Here is a 22,405-nt window from a genome sequence, read left to right as displayed (position 1 = left end):
ATTCTCTTGCCTCAGCTTCCCAAGTAGCTCGGATTACAGGTGCACACCACCATGCATGGCTAATTTTTGTATTTTTAGTAGAGACAGGGTTTCACCATGTTGGCCAGGCTGGTCTTGAACTCCTAACCTCAAGTGACATCCCCCTCAGCATCCCAAAGTTCTGGGATTACAGGTGTGAGCCACCACATCTGGCCCCATTTTTTTCTTATTTAAGTCAGATATTGGTATCAGGGTTATACTGGTCTCATAAGACAATTTTGTTAAGCACTCCCTTATCTATGTTCTAAAAAACTTATGTATAGTTGGCATTATTTCTCATTTCATACATGATAGAATTTACTAATAAAACCACTTGGGCCTTGAGTCTTCTTTGTAAAATGGTTATTTTTTATTACAAATTCAATTTGTTTAGTGGGCATATGGCTATTCCAAATGTCCATTTCTTATTGGGTCACTTTCGAGAAGTTGTATTTTTCAAGAAATTTGTCAATTTTATCTAGTTGCCAAATCAGCAACATTTGTTCCTAATATTTTTAATTTTCTTATTAAACTCTGCGGGATATGTAGTGACATCCCTTCTATTTGTATTACATGATATTGGTAATTTATATTTCTCTGTGTATTTCTTGATTCATCCTTTTGGGGTTTATCAATTTTATTAATCTTTCCAATGATGAATTTTGAGCTTTGTTAATTTTTGTTTCTATATCATAGATTTCTGCACTGATTTTTTTTCCCTTCTACTTATTTTGGGTTTAAACTTGTTTTGGGTTTAATTTACTCCTCTTTCTGTAGCTCTTTAAGTGAAAATTTACATGAAAAATTGTAAACTTTCCTTCTCTTCTAAAACAGGCATTTAAAGCTACAAATTTCTCTCTACGCCCTGCCTTTGCTGTATCTCACAAATTCTGAAGTGTCTTCTTATTATCATTCAACTCAAAATATTTTCTTATTGCCTTATGATTTCTTCTTTCAGCCATGGGTTACACAGGTGCTACTTATTTCCAAATATTTGAAAATGTTTAAAATAGTTTAGTTGTTGATTTTTCATTTAATTCCACTATGGTCATAGAATATACTCTGCAACATAAAAATCTTTGAATCTTTAGTGAGATTTGTTTTATGGCCTAGAATATGTCTACTTTGATGAGCATTCCATACACACATGAAAAGAACGTTTATTCCACAGTTGTTGAGTATGTCTAGTAAATGTGAATGAGCTCAACTTGGCTGACAGTGTGCTCAGATCTTCCATATCCCAACTGAATTTCTGTCTACTTGATCTATTCATTACTGAGAGAATAGTGATAAAATCTCCAACTAACTTTTTCCATTGGTTGTCAGATTTTGCCACATAAATTTTGAAGCTCTTGGATGAATATGTATGTGATTATGTCTTCCTAATTCTTTTGTGATTCATAAATGTCCCTCTGTCTCTTATGAAACTCTTTGTCTTAAACTCCACTTTTTCTGAAATTAATATAGCCATACCACCTTTCTTGCTATACACCTGGTATATCGCTTTCCATACTTTTATGTTTTTATACATGTTTAAAGTACATCTCATAGATAGCGCATACTTGTGTCTTCCATTCTTATCTAATCTGATCTCTGACCTTCAATTGGAACATTTTACATTTAATGCTATTTGCATTTACATATCATGCAATTACTGCCTTGGTGTGTTTAAGTCTACCACCTTGCTATGTGTTTTCCATTTGTCCTTTCTATTTGTTTTGTTGCTTATTTCATTGGCATTTTATTTCTATGTGTTTCTTAGGGATTTTTAAAATTTGCTTTTAGTGTTCCTCCAGAGCTAACAATGTGTTATCAGAGTTTACTCAGTGTCAAAATTGCACTACTTCACCCTTGACACTACTTCCTTCCTCACACTTCCCACCTGATACTTTTCATTTGGCACATCTGTTCTCACACTTCATTCTTTACATATCACTAACCTAATAGCTTTACAGTAGTATAATTCCATTAATCCACGTCCCCCAACCTTTGTGCTTTTTTTCATATATTTACTTCTACATGTATTATAGAGCCCAGAAATTTACATTTTACATAATAATGCTATTATTCTTGTTCTAAACAGTTACCTTTTTAAGGAAATTACGAGGCAATAAAAGTCTTTATATATACTCATTATTCGACATTGCTGGCACTCCTTTTCTTTCCCCTCTCTGTGGATTTGGTTTCCATTTTGTATCATTCTCCATCAGCCTGAAAAAGGCCTTTAGCATTTTTTGGTTTTGCAGGGGTCTGCTGGATCCAACTTCTCTCGGCTTCAATTTACATGAAATCAAGTGTCTTAAAAACCCAACTTTTTAAGGGGCATTTTCTCTGGATACAAAATTTTGAATTGGCAGGATTCCCTCACCACACCTTCCCACCCCATCAGCACTTTGAAAGACATTTTCATTGTTGTCTGCATTCCATGATTTCTGGTAAGTCAGCACACATTCTTATCATCATTCTCTTGTGTGTATCTTTTTTTTCCCCCTGACTGCTTTCAAGGTTTTTTGTTTTCCGTGGTCCGACAATGATATGTCTAGGCGAGACTTTCTTGGTATTTATCTTTCACTGAGTTCAATGATTTTCTTGGATGAGCAAGTAAATGTTTTTTCATCAAATTTGGGAAAATATGGGATGAAATATATATATACACACATGCACATATTTCCTGCCCCATTCTTTATTCTCTTTTTAGAACTCCCATAATACATATATTAGACCAGCTGATATTTTCCACATGTTCCTGAGGTTCTGTTTATCTTTCTTTTGCCATCTTCCATCTGCTGTGAAGCCCATCCAGTGAATTTTTCACTTACATAATTTTCTAAAATTTCCATTTGGTTTCTTTTAATGGTTTTAATTTCTCTCCCATGATTTTCTGTCAATTCAATCAGACATTTTCTTTTAATTATATAAATATATATTGTCTGTTAGCTGCTTTAAAGTATTTGCTAAATCCAACATTTAGGTCATATCTATTTATTACTTTTTTCAACTATAGTCCTGTAACTTAGCTTATCTAGTAATTTTCTACTGTGTCCTGGACATTGTTAGTGATACCTTATAGAGACTCTGGATTCTGTTATCTTCTTTCGGAAGCATGTTGATTCTTGTTCTAGTAGGCAGTCCAGTTACTGGCTAGTCACCTTTAAATTGTGTACGTCTTGTCCCATGCTTTGTTATGGAGGGCACGTAGAAGTCCAAGATGTTTCCCAAAAACCTCTGACTAGGCCTCTGACTTGGCAGAAATCAACCCCCAGAATATGTCTCCCTTGCAGATCTTGTCATGACTTGGTTTCAGGCTTTTTTAGGATGGGTGCAGAGCTGTGGTCTTCAACTGGAGATGATTTTCCTCCCCTGGTGACATTTGGAAATATCTGAAGACATTTTGAGTTGCCACAAGTGGGGTGGGGGGCACTACAGGCATTTAGGAGGTAAAGGCCAAGGAAGCTGGTAAACATCCTACAACACACAGGATAGCTCCACACAACAAAGAATTATCTGGTTTACAGTATCAATAGGGCCAAGACTGAAAAATGCTGGTAAGCCTTACTCCATGCCATGGTCCTTACTCCTGACTAGGGGATTAACAAGGTGCTAATGAGGCCCTCCTCTCTACCTGAAAGGAACCTCCAGTGATTTTCAGCACTGCTTGATGTCTAACATCTCTCGTAAACTGCTCTCTGATAGGCCTCGTGTAGTCTTGCTCTGCAGATGCTATTTCTTGATGGGAAAGTTTATAACATCACGTTGCAAGGGAATGAGCAGAGCAATAAGAATTTTTACAATGCAGCCACTTCTGCTTTTAGAGCTAATCATTTTTAGTTCATATCATTTTCATAATGCAAACCTTCATTTTCTTTTGAGCACTGAATTTAATGTAGGCTCTTGAAAACCTGTCCTCATTATATTTTTATGACACGTATTTGGCAATGTTTACAAGTAATTTTGTTGAGTATCAGATTCTTAAATTCAAAAGGTAGTTTAATCTGAAGATACCAAAAGCTATACTTATACATGCTGGCCATACATCTGAAATTTTACTTTGTTAAAAATTAACTTACATACATGGATGTGAATATTGTTTCTGGCACGGAAACCTGACCCTTTCATTATGTTTCACTAAGATCTTCATATTTTTACCCATACTATTGGCTCTCCTACTAAGGGATTTTAATGACAGCACTTTGTAAATAAGGAATCAATGCATAAGGAATAAAGTAAAAGACTGAAGACAAAAACTTGTAACTTTCCCAAAGGAGTTTTATGACAAGGTAATGTGAATGAAATAGATACACGACCCTACTTGAATCAAAGAGTATATCAAGGCCCACCGCAGGCATGTTTTGTCTCAAGTGCTACAGAGCTGCTTTACCCCACTGCCTTCTCACCAATGCCAATCTCTCCTCCCTCCTAACAGTCAGGCCCCAACTTAGGTGCAATCAATAAAGGATACTGCTGTCATCCATCCACTGTCTTTCTAATCCATAAACGGAGTTCTTTCATTCCCTCTCTTCATTTTCACAATGTACTACATAATTAAAACTACTATCCTCACACTAGAAATTACACTTCCTCACTTTGTTTGGAATCTACTACCCCACCTAGTAAAACAACTGTTCTGGAGTATTAAAAAATCAAGACATTCTGATATGGGTAAGCAGAGATCAAGTAAATGGACCAATAGGCATAAACAATATGATGGTTATATCTGAATATTAATTTATGTATTGCATTAATTTGACCTTCATGTCTTTACCATATTGTTTTTCTTTTCTGAGCAGACTACGAAGTTAGATATTCGGGTGACTTTCCACAAGTATTCAGTATTGTTTCCCTTTGGTCTTGTTTGTAAATTCAAGGAAAACAATGCCAATTAGACTTGCATTTACTTTGCTTTGTTCAGTGTAAAATGAAAGTACTCAATTTCTACTTGATTAGAATGGCTAAGCCTACCAAGCTAGAAATGTGGAAGGTAATTTGAATATTCATAATCCATACTCAATAAAAGAAAATTAGCTATGTCAAAAATATACATAAATATGAGTAATAATTGAAACCCAGTAAACATGTAAGAAAACTATTTTGCAAAGATAAATACTCAGTGTTCATCATTTTCATGCTCTCCCATGGTAGGTGGCTGCCTGCAAAAGAGCTGTATTAATGAGCAGGATCAATTTGTTTTTGTTTTGTTTTTGTTTTTTGAGAGATCCATGTTACTCTTTAGGCTGCCATTCATTTTAAGTGTGTATATTTAAATGAAGCAAGAGTCAGCAATTTTGTTATAAGGAAAATATGGCATCCTATAGCTAAGTATATCTTGAATACCTAACCTCTGCTTATTTTACCCTTTTAATTACCACATGATGCTTTGATTTTAAATGAAACAAAATATCTGTTTTCCAAAAAAGATTACAAAATGAGTACTTTGTTTTAGGGTTCATATTTATTTTCCAAATACTTTTATTGATCTTACAGAATAGTGTCTTGGTCTCTCTATTGCATTCAACAACACCAAAAATCTACAACGCTGGTGTCAACAGCAATAATTACTAAAAATTGAGCAAGCAATTTACAACTATCTGCAATTATGGAAAATGGATTCAAAAGGCATCTGTCGCAATAACAATAGTATTTATGTGTGTTAAGACACAAAAAGCCAACATAACTTTAGTACCTCAGGCATTTTTCTAATTGTGATATGTATACAAATTTTGGAAATTGAGGAGTACATTGACCAGTCACCAATAATCATGAAAAAGAAAATACATATAAGTGCCTATTTAGCTAATAATGTGTTTAACTCTAGCTTGACATTGTGTGATACTGTAATCCCTTACAAAGCATTAGAAATCAGTCACATTTGCCTCAAGCTTTTTTTTTAAACAGAAGAATAATCTGATGAAGATGCCCTTATTCTAGAAACTGAGGTCATTACTATCTTTGCTCGAAACATTTTAGAAGAGTTGGTGAACAAAAAGAACACCCAATCTTAGTCTACTGGATGAACAGCGACATCTAGTGGTCATTGTATCCCTAAACAAACGCCTTAAAAGCATAAACTCAAGTATCCATGAAATACGTGAAATTGCCACTATCTTTAATGTATTTCCAAAGAAACTGTACAAGGAAATTATAAACACATTCTATAAAGATTCCCTATGATTCAGGAATAATATAAATTGAAGGAAAAGTTAACCATGGACTTCTAATTTTTATTAACAACCTTTTCACAGGTAAATATCCTTCAGAGATTTTTATAAAAATCCAATTTTTATTTCTTCACGACTCAGTTCTTGTTTCTAACAGAGTGACATAAAGAACTCAAACACTATGAACTAATGAATAATAAGTTCTATGGCTCTTATGAGTATATGGATTGGTATGTACCAGCAACAGATTCAGACACTCCATATGATGACACACTAATGTGCAAATTTAAAATGTTACTACTTAAAAAGCTGCTACTCAATTATTGTCTGATTGAGTTTACTCTGGAGGTCTTAGTAATCTTTTGTAAATCGGGAACATATAGTTCATCAAGGTTTTCTAATATAACTAGGTCACGAAATGGAATTATAGTCCATCAAAATAGAATTAAAGAATCATTTTACCACCAAAAAGTCATTGCTTCCTAGGCATGCGCCTTTCCTATTAATGATAAAGTTAGTACATTCTTTGGCTACTGTTGTTCACAGGGACCTCGGCACATCATCTCTATGCCTGCTACCCACCAGACACCACAAATGGCTCCTAAGGCCTTCACGGCCAGCTCCAGGGTGCCTTCTTGTGACCATGAAAGACTTTTTCTGAGCACAAACCATTTGCTGCAGTTCCGTGGTTATTCATGGGACACACTGGGACTATCCCTTCCAGATGAACTGAGGTATCCTCCCCAAATCCCTTAAACATACATGAATGAATACAGGTATGCATCACTATCTATCCTTTTAATTCATCTTCCCTAGATTAACTGCCAAGTGCTAAGACTAGACTTTTCTAACAAGTTTTTGTTAATATCATAAACAGATGAAAGATCTGGACAACAATTTTTGTGTTAACACACCAGCCTCCCCAAATGAAGAATGAACATATTTGGTGCTCCCAGGTCATCAAAATACCCACTACCCAGCCATATGACATGCTAGTGATTAGCTGGGACATTCACATAAATGCCACTTACGTGCACGAAGAGGGCTATAGAGGCCACCCTTTCTACCTCCCACTGGACATGACCATCCAGAGGAATGGTATCTCACAGGCACCATCTAAAACAGTAAGGAACCATTACCACTTGGTAATTCAAATTGTGGACCATCTGAAATGGTAAGGAATCATCTTAATATCACTTAAGACTTTTACATAAATGCTAGGCAGATGTGTTCCAATGAGCATCACATTTCCAAGTATATAAGCACTTAATCTTACTAAAGCAATGTGTGTGATTCATAAGCATTTAAAATTAACGCTGATGTCAAATGAGATGCTATACATATAAAGCCTGGGGTTCTCTCCAGCCCACTATCCCCAGTGATTCCCTAGTCCTCTCCTAAGAGTTCTCAATTACAGGAGTGTATGTGTGGGCAGTGGCCACAAGTAACTAAATGTGAGGTTTACCAATGGGACAGACAGTCATGAATTTTGGAGGCACCCAAAGTTTACTTTCTATTGCTCTACCCTATACAGACTTCATTCTCTCATTTTTCCTTTTATCTCTTTGCCTTCCTATCTCTGCCTGGAGCTGGCAGTCGTAGAATGAAGCAATTTTGTGTCCTATTGCTATCTGAACCCCTGTATTGTGTAACAAAGATGACTTCTGAATTTTAGGAAAAAATACTGCTAACTACTCAATAAGACAGACTCAGAGAGCTATCGGCAATCATAAGGGTCTAGCTAAATGCTTGGATGAGCTGCCACCATAAGATCCCAACAAACCTAGAAATAATTTGGTCTGGGTCTAAATGCTAATACCATGCTGCCAAGCCTCTTTCTGAAAAGCATAAAAGCAAAATATCCCACTCCTGCAAGCAAACCAACCACAAGGGTCGTGCCAAGAACTTTTGGGGCCCTTTTCTTGGCCACCCGGAATGCTGTTGGCAGCACTGCAGAGATTAATATATTGTTGACATGTCCTAAAACCTTGTTAAATGTTTTTCTCTTCAAGACACGCTCGTAATAGGTTTCCAAGTTTGGTCGCTTTCCGTTTCCCCAGTTTCTCCTTGCAAACCCCAGGAACTTCAGTCGATGCAATGTGACAGCAAGTGAGACGTCTGCCAGGGTGAAGGATTCACCGCAGAGCCAAGGTTGCTGGCCCTCTTCTAATTAGAGAAAGGGACATAGAGAATTAGAGGCAAGCACTCTACAGACAGACTCCAGCTGGTATCAGTGGTCTCAGCCTTACGAGTGAGTGTGAGTATACCAAAAGATGAAGGCCATTATGTATTTATTTTCTTGACAGCCACACTCAGAGAGTAATTTCATGCTTTAAAAAAAAAAAAAAAAAGTCCATGCAAATGTATCCTAGGCCAAAGGAGACTTGCTTGACGTCTGTCAGCCATCCAGGTCCCTATGTAAGACTGCAGCCACTTGAGCTTATCACTTTGTAAAGGACACTAAGGGGATGGGAGCCTCCAAGTTCGTTAAAAGACACTTCCTTCTTGTTTATAAACACAGTTCTGCTTTAGAGAAATTCATAAAGCTGAGTCTGAAACATCACTCAGTGGCTACTGCTCTTAGTCACTTAAAGCAGAAGAGCTTTTGTGACAGGTAACAGTCTTCAACTCTAGTCAGAGTAGCATAAATGGCCCACGTGTATACACCTATGTCTTAACCTTGAAGCCAGTTCACTGGCACGTGCATGCTTACCAGCCAGTTTACAGATGCCCATGTGCTGGCCCCCTTATTACACTTTAGACTGGAGGCTGTTTCCCTGCCTAAGGAAAAAACTAGAGGGAACATTCAAGCAATTACTCAAGTTATTCAACCAAACTAATTACTATAATTACAAATCTGTAAAACAGTTAGGTAAAAATCTCCCAAGCATAATTGAAATTATGCAGAAAAATCCTTCATGTAAATGCAGACTACTTCATGTAGGTGAGTTACAATTAGACACCTGGTTTTTTCTGGGTGCAATATCATTGTTGCTATCATAATTAAAACTGCCCGTGAAAAACAATAATGAAAAGCAGATTACAGAACGTTTTTGGTGAGACCTAAGAATGTTCCCATGAATGATACTGATGTCGAAAAGAGAAAAAGAATACAAATGAGAACCTACCTGGGGTTTCTTCATTTCTTCTTTGCAATTCAGTTTCAACCTGATCCAAGACTTTCTCCAACTCATCAAGAATTTTCTTCAAATACTTGACATTGTCATGATCGAGTAGCTTTGACTAATCAACCACCAAAAAATAAAATAAAATAAAATAAAACAAAACAGATTATTTACACCTTTAAAAAAAATAAATCTAGGTAAAGCAAAGCAGATACAAACTCTTACAGAGTTCAGCCTGTTTATTTTAGACAACAGGAAGAAATAGAAAAACTCAGGAAAAAAAAAAAGAGCTAAGTTGAAAGGAAATATCCCATCTCTGAAAATGCCGCAGGAGCAGACCCACCACTCACTGGCAGCTCCTATGAGGCCAGGTGACCCGAGAAGGCAAAGAATGGGAGGGACATGAAGAGCTGTCTGCCAAGCCCAACTCAGGAAAAGAATTGCAGCAGCTGTAATTGAAAGAGCAGCTGAAAGGTCAGGGATGAGAAAGAAGTCCGAGTAAAGGAGTTAAAGGGTGAGTGGAGAATCAGTCAAGTGACTGTGAGTGCAGGTGTTTCTTCTGAGGAGCTCGTTTAGCTAAGATAGGATAAAGGAAGGTGGGAAGTTGGGGAAGGTTGGGAGTGCCGCCGTTTTCTACACTTTTAATATGAGAGAAGCTTGTGTGTGTTGCTGGGCTCAGGGAAGGAATCAACAGAAGAAGAAAGGCTGACCATAAAGCATGCTCCTCAGGGGGCAAAGCGAGTCAGTGTGACACATGGAGGGATGTAGGTCTAGTGAGGACTTCCGGTGGTGGAATACCTGAAATGACAGATTCTAGAATATGTTATGAACTTCCTTTGCATTTCATAACTTTTTTGGCAACTAGCATGCTCAATATCTGTTTGTTAAGCACTTGTCATCAAGTTTGAATATCAAGTCTAATAAAAAGTTCTTTCTAATAGGAGAACATAAGCCAAAGGTAACATGTGTACTAGTAAATTGCAATATTTAAAAGACAATATTCTAGAAATAGCGGTACTTTACAAAAAGTAGAACATTTACTCCATGCAGTGTGTGTCAACTGAGGACAGCTGATTGACTTACTTTAAGTCGTTTCTGTTTTGCAATGTATGCTTCTTGTAAATCTGGGTTTTCTTCAGCAAGTTTCTTCAGCTCAGACTCTGTGTTTCCAATTTGGCCTGACAATAAAAACATTTTGGAAACAGAAAATTACTTTCTCCCTTCTACACCAGAAACAAGAAGCAGAGAAACTCAATGGCAAGAGCATGAGCTCTGGGGCTCATGCCCTGCTCCTCTGCCTTGGGCTTACCCTGTCTGTGCCTCAGTTTCCTCATCTTTCAAATGGAACCATAAGAGTATCTGCCATGCAGGGTGAAGACTAAATGAGAAGCTTCATGGGAAGCACTTAGAGCAAGGCCCAGCACTTTAGAATGCTCAGTGCAGGCTTGCTGCTCTGCCTTCCTCTACCTTTCAAGCTTTCTATAATGAACTCCTATATGAAGGGAGGAAAAAGGCTTATTTTAAAAAAATATTGACTGCAGGTCATAGAATTATACTCAAAACTCTTGTTTCACATCCTATAAAGGGTACTTATGAAGAGGAGGAGGAGGAATAAGAGGAAAGAGAAGCAGGAAGAGAGGGCAGTGGAGAAGGAAAAGGAAAAGAAGGGAGAAAAAGGAAGTGGTGACAAGGAAGGAAGGGAGAGAAGAGGAGAGGAAAAGGAGGGGTATCAAAAAGGAAAAAAAGAATAATAATAATAATAGAGTATCATATAATGGGGAAACATGGTTTCTGGATTTAGAAGATCTGAGTTTGAGTGTTTCTGATCAACATTTCCAAAGTGTGACCACTGCCACCATCTTTTCCCTTCTTATCCCCAATTATCTGTGCTATAAAGCACACCTCCTGCTCCACAGATCATGCACTGACTCTATCCTCATGACAGGAGGAAGGCAGAAAGCTGGATGTCGCAACTCAATCCCAATAAATCTCCTATCACTGAACATAGAGACAGAGTAATAGTTAGACACCCTCTAGTCCAGTTTGCTCACATAACGAAACAACAATTAAGGACCAGAAACATGAACTCAAGTGCCCATAATCCTAGGCAGATCCCAGCTTTTCAGATTCTTAGTCCATCTGTTCATGAGAATATGTTATATTCTTTACTTTTCCATAATTCACTCTTTTGAGTTTTACCCAAGCTTGGTCCTAAAAGCCAAGAGTTGATAAATCAGGTCCTATAGACAATAAATGTCCAACTGAGCAAGTGAAGCACAGATTAATGCGACTGGTTCATGGATCGATCCATAACATGCACATCCATGAAGCAAACTCAACAACGCTATTGCCAATTTTCTTTTAGTGACCATGAGACATGCTAGGTCTCAGAATGAATTAAAAGAAAGTGTCAGACAGAATTCCAGGTCTTTAAAATGTTTACATACTACGAATCCTTGTAGTTGCATAAGCCGGGATCATGGAGTCCACAGTTAACTCAGGATGTAAAATGCAGCCATGTGTATAGGCATCCATTGGCAAGGAGTCAAGCAGCTCTCGGTAATGTTGTACCCGTGGGTAATACATGCTTCCTTTATCAGGCATTAATCTGGGTGTTCTTTCTAAAATACGCACATACAAATATTGAAGAAAATGTTACAAATGAGTTGTTACCCTCAAAAGCAAAACAAAAACACTAACCACTCATCATTAACATTTTCAACATATCTGTATATTCAAAGAACGTTGTCTCCTCGCCGCAGACATTCAAAGTTTGAAATGGCCTGATGCACCAGACAAGATCCCAAACTATAATCACACTGGTATTCTCTCATTTCTCCACCTTGCAAACTGCACTCAGCCTTCAAGGCCCAATTATTTATGCCATTTATTCCATGAAGCATTCCCTAACCTCCTACAACTGCCAACATCTGACTGGCTCACATGTGCCTTCTTCTATACATCCATAACACATTATACACACTCTATTACAGCCCTTATCACATTGTAATTCATTGCATCTTTTTACCCCATGACTGTCTTCAGGGAAAGGAACCTGCATTCCAGAGTCTAGCACAGTTCTCCACACACTTAAGGCCCTCAAAGTTTGGTTAATTGAATGAGGACTCATTATGAGAAGATAATCACGGGTTACTCTTTTCTAGGTGCCAACCAACATCAAGAGTGACCCTACTGACACATGTGAATGTGAAATGACAGTCTATATGGAACAGGAAAGGCCTTTGCTCAAATATCACAGGTACACTTTCCCCAGGAATTTCTAACAATTATCTCTAGAAAGTGGGTTCTACATACATCCTTATTTGCTAGTTAAAATCCAGACTGTAGAGTCCTTGAGGGCAGGGACCATGTACTGCTCTCTGTTAAATCCCCAGTGCCTAGTATAATGTTTGACATGTAGTAGGTGTCTAATAAATTATAATGAATACATTCCAAAATTTCCAGTTATTACATAGATTACTTGAGCTGGAGAAGCGCTGCAGTAGTTAACACGTATACTGTGAAACAAGGGCTGAAAATTTCTCACAAGATCCCACAGCTAATTAGAAGCAGAGCTAGAACTACAGTCATCTGATTCCTAATGTAATGTTCTCTTTGATTATACCATCATAACATCTTCAAAGGATTTTAATTTCAGAGACTATCCAAAAAGAATAAAGTGAGGGATACAACCCAAAGGTCGGGACTATGTCCCTTCAGAATCTCTTCCTACCCTCTGGCTCTCAAACTGTCCCTAAAAAATGTCAGGTCTAATAACTATCACAATTTCAAAGTATTAAGATATCTGCAATAACTTAACCATGAACATATCTGTGATTTCCATTGGATTTCAAAGCCGCAGGCACTCCTGATATTGCCATGGATTGTGCCTACATTGCCAATGGAAGGAAATAATTGCTTTAAATATTAGAGCTACAATTATTCCCCATCCAAGATCTCAAATATCCTGAATTCTATTCATAAACCCCTAAGGGCGACAGTTCTCACACTATGGTCTGAGGATCCCTGGGTTTTCCTAAAACACGTTTGGGGGATTTACAAAGTCAAGATGTTTTTATGGAAATACTAAGACATTAATTACTTTTTCACTCTTACTGTCTCTCTCAAGCATACAGTAGAAGTTTCCAGAGGCTACAGGAAACATGACACTATCACTCTGACAGCTAGTGGGATTGTGCTTAAGTAGGCTAATAGTTTAAGTTTTCTCAGTTTTGCTTTCTAAATGGTAAATATTGATAGCCATGATCCACATTAAAAAAATGCTCTCTCGTGTCCTCAAAGACAAAGGGGTGTAGAGACCAAGAAGTTTAAGAACTAATGCTTTAGGGGTCCAAGAACCTCAGGCTAATAATCATAAATAGTACATTTTCAAACGCTTCCCAAAAGGTCAAAGTAATGGCTGGTGGCTCTGGCTGCTTTCTGGTGCCAGGCCCTGGGGCTTCTCTCCAGAACAGCATACCATTTCCTTCCTAGAAAAGTGAATGAGAACAGGAAGAACAATGCCTAATTGCTTTCTGGGGAAGATCCATCAGGCCAAGCCCAAATTCTTCAAGGAGGACAAATGTTTAAATCCATGAAAATAATTTTCTTGTACTCAGTGTGCCGTTACTATCTAACCATTTCCTGAAGCACTCTGTCAGAGCACCCACTGAACCCAAGTTATCTTCCCATCTTTCTTTCTTCGTTAGTGTCAACCATGCCCTGTCCAGTATCACAGGGGCACTGTGCTGCCATCCTCCTCCTCAAACCGAAGCACAGCAGTATCTGCTGCTTCTGATAAAAGAATTTTTCAAAGGACAACTGGGAATTTCCTTTGAATTATACAGGAGATCTTCCCTCTCAATCCCATCCTATTTTATTTTCCAGTCCTTCCGTAAAGCACCTTTATCAAAATACTAAAAGCAAGAATTTTTTTCTCAGTAATCTGCCTCAACCAGGAGTGGGAAAGCAACATAAGGCATACCGGGGCAGAATAGAGAATTACGGAGTTTTAAGAAGCAGGCAATGAGAGGAGGTGCCAGCACTGGGGAGTGGGATTGCAATAGTGGAAATCAGGCTTGGTATTAAGCTGGAAGAACAAATAAGTTGGCACAAGACCCAACTTTCTGGAAGAACTGAGTAGGGGACAAGTTTTATATTACACATAAATTTAGGCAGCAAATTATAAACCAGCAGATAGATATAAAACAGAAAGATCTGATAAACAGCAGAGGAAACCAAAAGAAGCAAAAAATAAAATTAGAAAGAAACAATAAAAGCATTATGCAGCCATGTAATAGAGACAAACGGGTCTGTACATTCTCAAGTCCCTGTAATGCTGAGTAAAATAACAATGGCTCTGAGCCTTTTTTTAAAAATTACATTTGGTTTTTCCCAAGAGTAAAAAAATAAAAAGAAATTAGGGGCTTAAAGGCATAAGTTTTCATTATTTTACTAAATTCACTACTCTGGTTACCCATGTTTCCTAGCAAAGGCAGGAATGCCTTGTTTTCAAGAAAGACTCCCCTAGGTCTGTTTGTATAATTTTCAAGTCTCCCTTACTAGCTCAATGGAAACAGATTATATTTCATTCCTCACTCTAGCCCTTTGCTGTTTATTTTACTTAGACTGTATAGTGATTGCATCAGTATATAATATGCATAACACAGCTGAACAATATTGTACCCTTCAACTAGTCACACACTAGGCTATTAAAAATATATAATAAGGGGCTGGGTGTGGTGGCTCATGCCTGCAATCCCAGTACTTTGGGAGGCCGAGGCGGGCAGATCACGAGCTCAGGAGATCAAGAGACCATCCTGGCCAACATGGTGAAACCCTATCTCTACTAAAATACAAAAAATTAGCCAGGTGTGGTGGTGCATGCCTGTAGTCCCAGCTACTCGGGAGGCTGAGGCAGGGGAATCCCTTGACCCTGCGAGGCAGATGTTGCAGTGAGCAGAGATCATGCCACTGCACTCCAGCCTGGAGACACAGTGAGACTGTCTCAAATATATAGAGATATATAAATATATATCTACATACACACACACACACACACACACAATAGTGTTAAACAATTAAGTTATGACCTGAGGCAAAAGATATGATTGCAAACTGATTACAATTCAATACTGTCATAACTCTGGAACTAGAAAGAGCAAATCTAAATACAGATGAGGAGGGAAAAAAAAAAAAAAGACCTGGTGTCAAATTATATCAGTTCACTGTATGCATCCAGGATTTTGAGACAAATTTATAGCATTATTGTCAATAAATTTTATGTTTAACTACTTTTAACTGGTATTATAGTTAAGACTTTTAACAGAAACATTTGTAATAATGGAAGCAAAAACTCCTTTATCAGACAGTTCCAATTGTCAGATACACATAATATAGAAAGAGGGCCTCTGAATTTTAATACCCCCCACTTGTCTGCTAAAATTGGACAAATCACAAAGAGAAAAAAATGTTACTCTTTAAAGCAACTTTTACTGACACAATAAAGACTGATATTCTTTTCCATGCCATATGGTATATTTTCTCCATACTTTGTGCTAATCTGCAATTTCAGTCTACGTGCTAAAAGGCCTATATTCAACTATACACAAGAGCCTTTTCTTGATGAACATAAAGATAAATGTTAATTGGTAATTCCTTAAATAACTATTTTTAATATAACAGTGACACCAGAATTAACATTCTTTTTAAATGTTACATTTGATGAAATTCAAATGTAATATTTAGATATATTTTATAGACAATATTATCTATAAATTTAGATATCCTAATAAGATTTATGTGATTTTAATATCATACTAGAATAGTTTATTTCCAAACTAAATTCTATTTCCTAAGAATAAATTATATACCTAGACATAAGACATGAACGTGATGTTCAAGGAACTGTTGTATTAAATTACAAAAATCCATTATTCTTGATTCCACGTTATCAGAGTTACTTGGTAGTAATACATATGTTCTAGTATTTTATAGTTATTTCATATATTTTTGATTAGTAGCCAAGTTAAATTTTATTTAAAGAGGTTATGAGTACAATAGCTAGATTGAAAAATCCATATTTGTGCATACATTCACCTTGTCCCATCCATTCTTCCTCAGTTTACCTAGTTTGCTTGCTCTCATACCTCATCTAGCTTTATCAGTTGCTTGCTGTAAAATAACTATTCTTCACCACATGCCCAGACTGAAAGAGGTATCATGTACATGGAAGAGTCTATAAAACTGGACAGTAATAGCACATGTATATGTTAAGAACAGATTTGGAATTATCACCAAATTTATAGAAAGACATTATCTTTGAAGACTAGCAAGCTTCTAATGATTTCGGATCTTTAAAATATCTCTGAAGTATCCCGGGACCCTACACCCAATTAATACCCAATAAATGGTTACTGAAAGAATAAATGAAGAGACAGCTCTTGGCCAGCTCTTAGTTTAGCAGCCATAACTGAATACTTCTAAATTTCTCATTTGACCCAAGTTTTGCCCTCAGGAACATCATTCATGTCTATACCATTCTTCCGTATGACTGCTTTCCAATAAAAAAAAAATAATCAAACATAGCCATTATCCAACAGATATTCACTATTTCAGACTATGACTTGAAAAGGATTGCCTCAGCTATCAAACTACCAATTATTTAATGAACTATCCCAAAAGTACAAGGATATAAACATGTAACTATAAACACAAAAAAGTTGAGAAATGTCTCCAGATCAGCAAGTCATCATTTTTGGCATAATCCCCACTGGATCGATAACAGGGGACAGCAAATAACAGTGAAGGACATACTAGTTCACTAAATTCTGTTCTTTAGAGGAATGGTTACACTTACAGTCTCCTGTCATGACCATGGGCAACTGCACACCTCATGAAATCCACCCACTTACTCTATCTCATCAACATTCCTCAAAGTTACATCCATAATTGGACAAAATGCCAACTATTCCAAACAGCTCAGAATGCAGAGAGTTACAACTCACCCTGTTCTCAATAAAATCTATAATTTTCAAAGAACCTGAAATCACACTAGCCATTTAACATTGGTAACTTACTATCTATTAACCAGGTGCCCTATTCTTTTGGAATGCAGTGGGTTTTTTAAATCAAAAGCCTGATACCCATTTTCCTCATACTCATTTTACATTTAGTCTTGTTAAACTTTATCTTATTTTTCCATTTTGTTGTATTTCCATAAGAAATATTTTATAAGCTAGTCATCATTTTGACTATCTTTTCTGTCATTCACAAACGTAATCTTACTTCTTCTATGTCTTTATTCAAATCATTGACTTGTTAGGCTCAAGTCAAAACAGAAGCCTACAAGAACATTACAAGGGATTCCTGTCCAGGCTAACATCTGTTTCAATAATTCACTCATTTTAATCATTCAAAATATTTATTAAGCACCTATTAAGAAACAGTCACTGTATAAGGCATTGGGGATAGTTTTTAATAAGATACACTGTTCCCAACCTCATGGTACATACAGTGGTGTACAATTCAAACATTTAAAATAAAGTATAAAAACAATTATAAGTAAAATCAGAGTCTACAGTTGAAGAGGTAATCTGGTATAAGAAATCTATAAATTAATATTCTTTAATATGGTACTTTATTCATCTGCAAATGTGCATTACAATCCTCTAGCTATATTTGCTCCTTTATTCCACAAGGGTATATGTAATGTAATCTCAAATGTTCTACTTAAATCAAGATATACTACATCTAGAACCATGCCTGGCACGCAACAGACAGTTTTTTAAAAGTGTTAGGGACATTCTCCAGCAGTGTAAAACTTAAACTGGTTCCTTTCACTGAGATACACAAAAATTTTAAACATATTTAAACAACTTTTCACAATCTATTCTAGATTTCTGCCAGATTTAAAGACAGTAATTTACACCAGTGCTTACTTAACTAAACACTAATTTATAGCAGTACTCTCAAACGTTAATGTACATATGAATCACTTGGGGCTCTTGTTAAAACAAAGATTCTAATTTGATAGATCTGCAGAGAGGCCTAAGGTTCTGCATTTCTAACAAGCTCCCAGGTGATGCCAGTGCTGCTGGTGAATGGGAACATACAGTAAGTAGCAAGGATTGCTAGAATTCACTTTTCCCTGTCTTTGACAATAGGATGTTAGTCTATGTTGTCTTTCATTCCCCATGAGTTCTTAAAGTATCTTAATTGTGATAACACTTTTTAAAACTTCAGTACTCTGAGATAAACTTCTTCTTGACCTTGATTTATATAACAGCCTTGATTTATATAAACTATTGTTCTCTTGCTGTCTTCCTATCTACCATAAGTTTTGGGTCCCTTAATCGTTTTTTTGTCCTTCCCAATTGATTGAAAGATTCAACAAGTTAGTGGCAGCGTCAGACTAAAAGCTAGGACTCTTGATTGCTGAGTTACAATAATATTTCAACCAGAATTAAAGTCTGCGGTTTCCGTATTTCCATCCTGTCACAGCCTACAGTGCCTTCTCTTCTAATTCAATAAATAGTAACCAAAAGAATTTAGCATTTCCTTTGTTTGGTTATTTAAATACAACTTAGCAGGACACAGAACATATTTCTGCTTTGTTATGATTCTGTACTAAAAGCAAAAGAGAAAGACTAAGGAAAATTGTAAGAAAACCTAATAATTGGTAACATTACTATGTTGTAAATATAATTTATATCACTGAATTTCTTAGAGGAAAAACAGTGTAAGGAATGGAGGGAGGAGGTAAATGATGATAGTAGAAGCAGTTCAAGCAATGCTACCAAAAAACTTAAATGGGATTTTCCATTTAGAATACCTTTTTAAAGTTTTTTATCATTTAAAATAGAATTATTAACACAATTATTTTGTTTTGTTCAATTATAATTACATCTCCCAAGAAATACAAATTATTAACAGACTTATCCATTTCCAAAAAGCTCAAGATTAAGAAAAATTGTCTTAAATGAACTAGTCGTCATTTTCAGTACAGTCCCCAGCATATTAATTTACAAGGAATAGCAAATAAAGATGAAAAGAAAGTACCTCATTAAATGTTTTGGTTTAGGCCAAAGCTACCTTTAATTAAAACCTCCAATCACAATCCTAGGGGACTAGCACTTAGATTAAGAACAGGGGTAGCCCATTGCTAATCTAATTCCCTGGGCTTCCCCGGCCCCACTGCCCACCATCTAGGCCTCATACTCATTTTCCTTCTAAGTACCTGAGACTTTTTTTTGTCCTAGTAATTTCCTTTGTCAGCTTCCTGTAGTTTGGGGCTAGGCTCTGCTTTCACCCTACCCTATTAACATCAACATAACTGGTAGCAGATGAAAAGTAACAATCTCACACAGCCTTTTTAGAAGAGCATTCAGCTGGAAGCTCTGAGCCCCCTGTTCTGCTCTCAACAATGTCCGTTGTGATCAGCTGTGTAATCTTGGGTAAATCCTTGCAGCTACAGTTCACCTCAAAGGATTACTATTAGGAACAAGCAAGACAATGTGTAAGTGACAAGGACTATGGGAGACAGTATAGTATGAAGGCTTTGGAGACCAAAGATTCTGCCATACAATAGCTATATTACTTTGGGCAACCCTGTTGCTTTCTCCTCATGTACATAATGGGAATAACTTGTCTCAGATTCTTCTGAAGACAACATAGTATAGAAATTATAAAATGTCTGACACATAACAAGCTGTCAATAAATGATTTACCTAAATGCACTATACAAATTTAAGCCCTACAATTCCTTAGTAAATATATAAAATTCACACAATTCAGAAGTGACTGGGGCAAAGAACTCAGGTATACTAACATCCTATTCTCCTTTAAGATTTGTTGCTCTTTTTCCCCCCTTGTTTTTAAGGTGAAACCATTTGGTTTATTCGATGAAATTGTCATAGTGCACATTTAGAATATTATGAATTTAAGGCTAAGAAATCTCCAACACAAACCACACATCTGCAGTTTTTTGCAAGTGAATTTTTTTTAAGTTTCAACATTAACATTTGTACTTTGAATGAAATTCTTTTAAGTAGCATTATACTAGCTTATACAAAATTTGTTATCGACCTATTTGTGTGCTTATGGAAATGGAAAAGGTTTTTAATCCCAAACCACCATCATGACACAAGAGAAAGAGAGGAGAGAGAGAAAAAGAGAAAGGGAACACATAGTTGTGTTGAAAGTACATCCAAGAAATCACAAGTAGCCTTAACATTACCATCCAGGAAAGTCTGTTCAAGATAATCAATGATCTGAGTGGCCTCACAAATTATGTTTTCCCCGTGGATAAGGACAGGCACTTCTCCAGTTGAGTTCAAACGCATAAACCAAGGCTCATTGTGCTCACTCAAGGGCAGACTTACATCATGTTCCTCGCACTTCAATGCCTTTTCAGCAATTACCAAGCGCACCTGGAAGAGTTCACACTGGTTACTACAACACGTGTAAGCTTTCAATTAAATGACTTCCCTGGACACCGCTAAGCAGCCTTTCTGGGCTCCCCTGTGTTACTGACATTTTCAACAGTCGTTTTAACAATTCCTATTCCTGGAATTAACAAGTACAGAACAATATTCAACAAATTAAGAGAACACAAAATAAGTAATGAAATGATTCTTACTGTATTCATTAAACAGTCACCCTCCTCATCACCACCACTTTCTTGGCGTCCTAAACCTGATTATGCGCCCTCCCCAGAAAAGAACCTGACATGTACGTACATCAGCTCTTGCTGAAGAAAGTGAATGCGAGAGAGCAGAAGAGATCGCAGATGATAAGGGTGCACGAAGGCACCTCCCTCTGCCTCTCTCCGAAGCCCAGCAGGCAAGGCCTCCAGGCTAAATACTGAAAATGATGCTTTTTTTGTCGCATTTCGCGAGAGGCAGAGCCTGGGTCATAGCCACATAAGATTATCTCAGACCGGTTCTACCCGCTCCCCACCGGGGGGCATCCTGGAGGGAGGGCCTGCCCAGGGTCAGGACGCTGGAGGCGGGTTTCTAGGTGGAACGGATTCTCTGAGCCGGACCCAGCAGGAGCTGTCCCAGTGCTGAAGCCCGATCCGCGTCACCCTCCGCCGCCAAGGCCTGTACCTTTTGAGAGCTGAAGGAATGCGTCCAGTGGTACAGAATAAGCTTAACCTCCGCGTCGGCCTTGCCTTCCGCCCTCAAGGGCGGGCTCCCTCTCTGCTCTTCCTGCCTCCCAGCCATCTCGGGGTAAGCGAGCGCGGGTGGGCCCGGCCTGTCCGCCCTGGGCTTCTGCCTCCCACACTGCCCCGCAAAGCGTTTCCGGGTTTTGAGCCGTGCCTGCCGGAAGGAGGGCGCGCGGCCCGCTGGGAAATGTAGTTCCGCCGGCGGCCGAGTCTGCGAAAACGCTTGGTCTGCGCCCGGAAAGCCCCTGGCAAGCCTGCGAGTGCACCTGGGAGGTGCAATTGAACGGTTGTTTTTTGTTTTGGGCTTTTTTAGAAGAAAAAAATCAAAAATATGAGACCCTGGTTATGAAGGGCCGTAAGGAAAAATGGTGATAGCAAATTACTCTTCGGTTTGGAGGTTGCTCAGGTATAAAAGCAGCAATTTCCCAAGATACTTAGGGTTGCTCTTAGAGCCTGTTCCTTTTTTGGAAAGGAAGTTCCGGTCGACAAAACAACAGGAAAAGGATCTATGAGTTTTCATTAGAAGATGCTACTATGACATTAGTGGACTAATTCCTCAAATTTGACTAACTGCTGTAGATTAGAGAATAGTCTTGTATAAACCGTTAAGTACTTGATTTTGATAACTGTGCTTTGTAAAAGAAAAAAAAAGATGCCACTATGGAGTCATGCAAAAAAACTGTTTGTCATAAACAGCTAATAAACAATGGCGATATAAAATAGCCTAGTTGTTAAACACAAAAATTCTAGAACAGTACTGCCTAAGTTCATGTCCTGGTTTTTCCATTTTCTAAGTAAGAATAATAATTTTATTGTTTCTCTCATAAGATTTTTGTGAAAAATTAATAATAAAATGTTAAACACTCAGAACACCCTGTCACACTGTAGGCACTCAGTCTTAGTCACAGGTTCAGTTGCCTTATAAACATTCTGTTTATAAC

The 22,405-nt window shown here is 37.5% G+C and overlaps 1 protein-coding gene across 4 annotated transcripts; it reads right to left on the bottom strand.

The window, feature by feature from the left end:
• Window positions 1–5,448: 5,448 nt before the first annotated feature.
• On the bottom strand, window positions 5,449–21,581 carry GDAP1 (ganglioside induced differentiation associated protein 1). Of its 4 annotated transcripts, none has more exons than XM_015145594.3 (6): window positions 21,037–21,581; window positions 20,535–20,727; window positions 11,746–11,919; window positions 10,382–10,476; window positions 9,302–9,416; window positions 5,449–8,339 (listed from the first exon to the last, which is right to left on the bottom strand). In XM_015145594.3, exons 2-6 carry the CDS (start codon window positions 20,638–20,640, stop codon window positions 7,957–7,959), a joined length of 873 nt encoding a protein of 290 aa, XP_015001080.2. In that variant the 5' UTR covers window positions 20,641–20,727; window positions 21,037–21,581; the 3' UTR covers window positions 5,449–7,956. The 4 variants fall into 4 exon arrangements, with proteins under 4 accessions (XP_015001080.2, XP_077799965.1, XP_001086782.3 ...); XM_077943839.1 differs by having other exon boundaries at window positions 20,680–20,727; XM_001086782.5 differs by having other exon boundaries at window positions 21,406–21,581.
• Window positions 21,582–22,405: the final 824 nt, after the last annotated feature.

The sequence above is a fragment of the Macaca mulatta genome, chromosome 8 (assembly GCF_049350105.2).
Source record: "Macaca mulatta isolate MMU2019108-1 chromosome 8, T2T-MMU8v2.0, whole genome shotgun sequence".
NCBI lineage: Eukaryota > Metazoa > Chordata > Mammalia > Primates > Cercopithecidae > Macaca > Macaca mulatta.
Note: the sequence above shows the minus strand (reverse complement) of the source record. Positions and strands in the feature narration are given on the sequence as shown.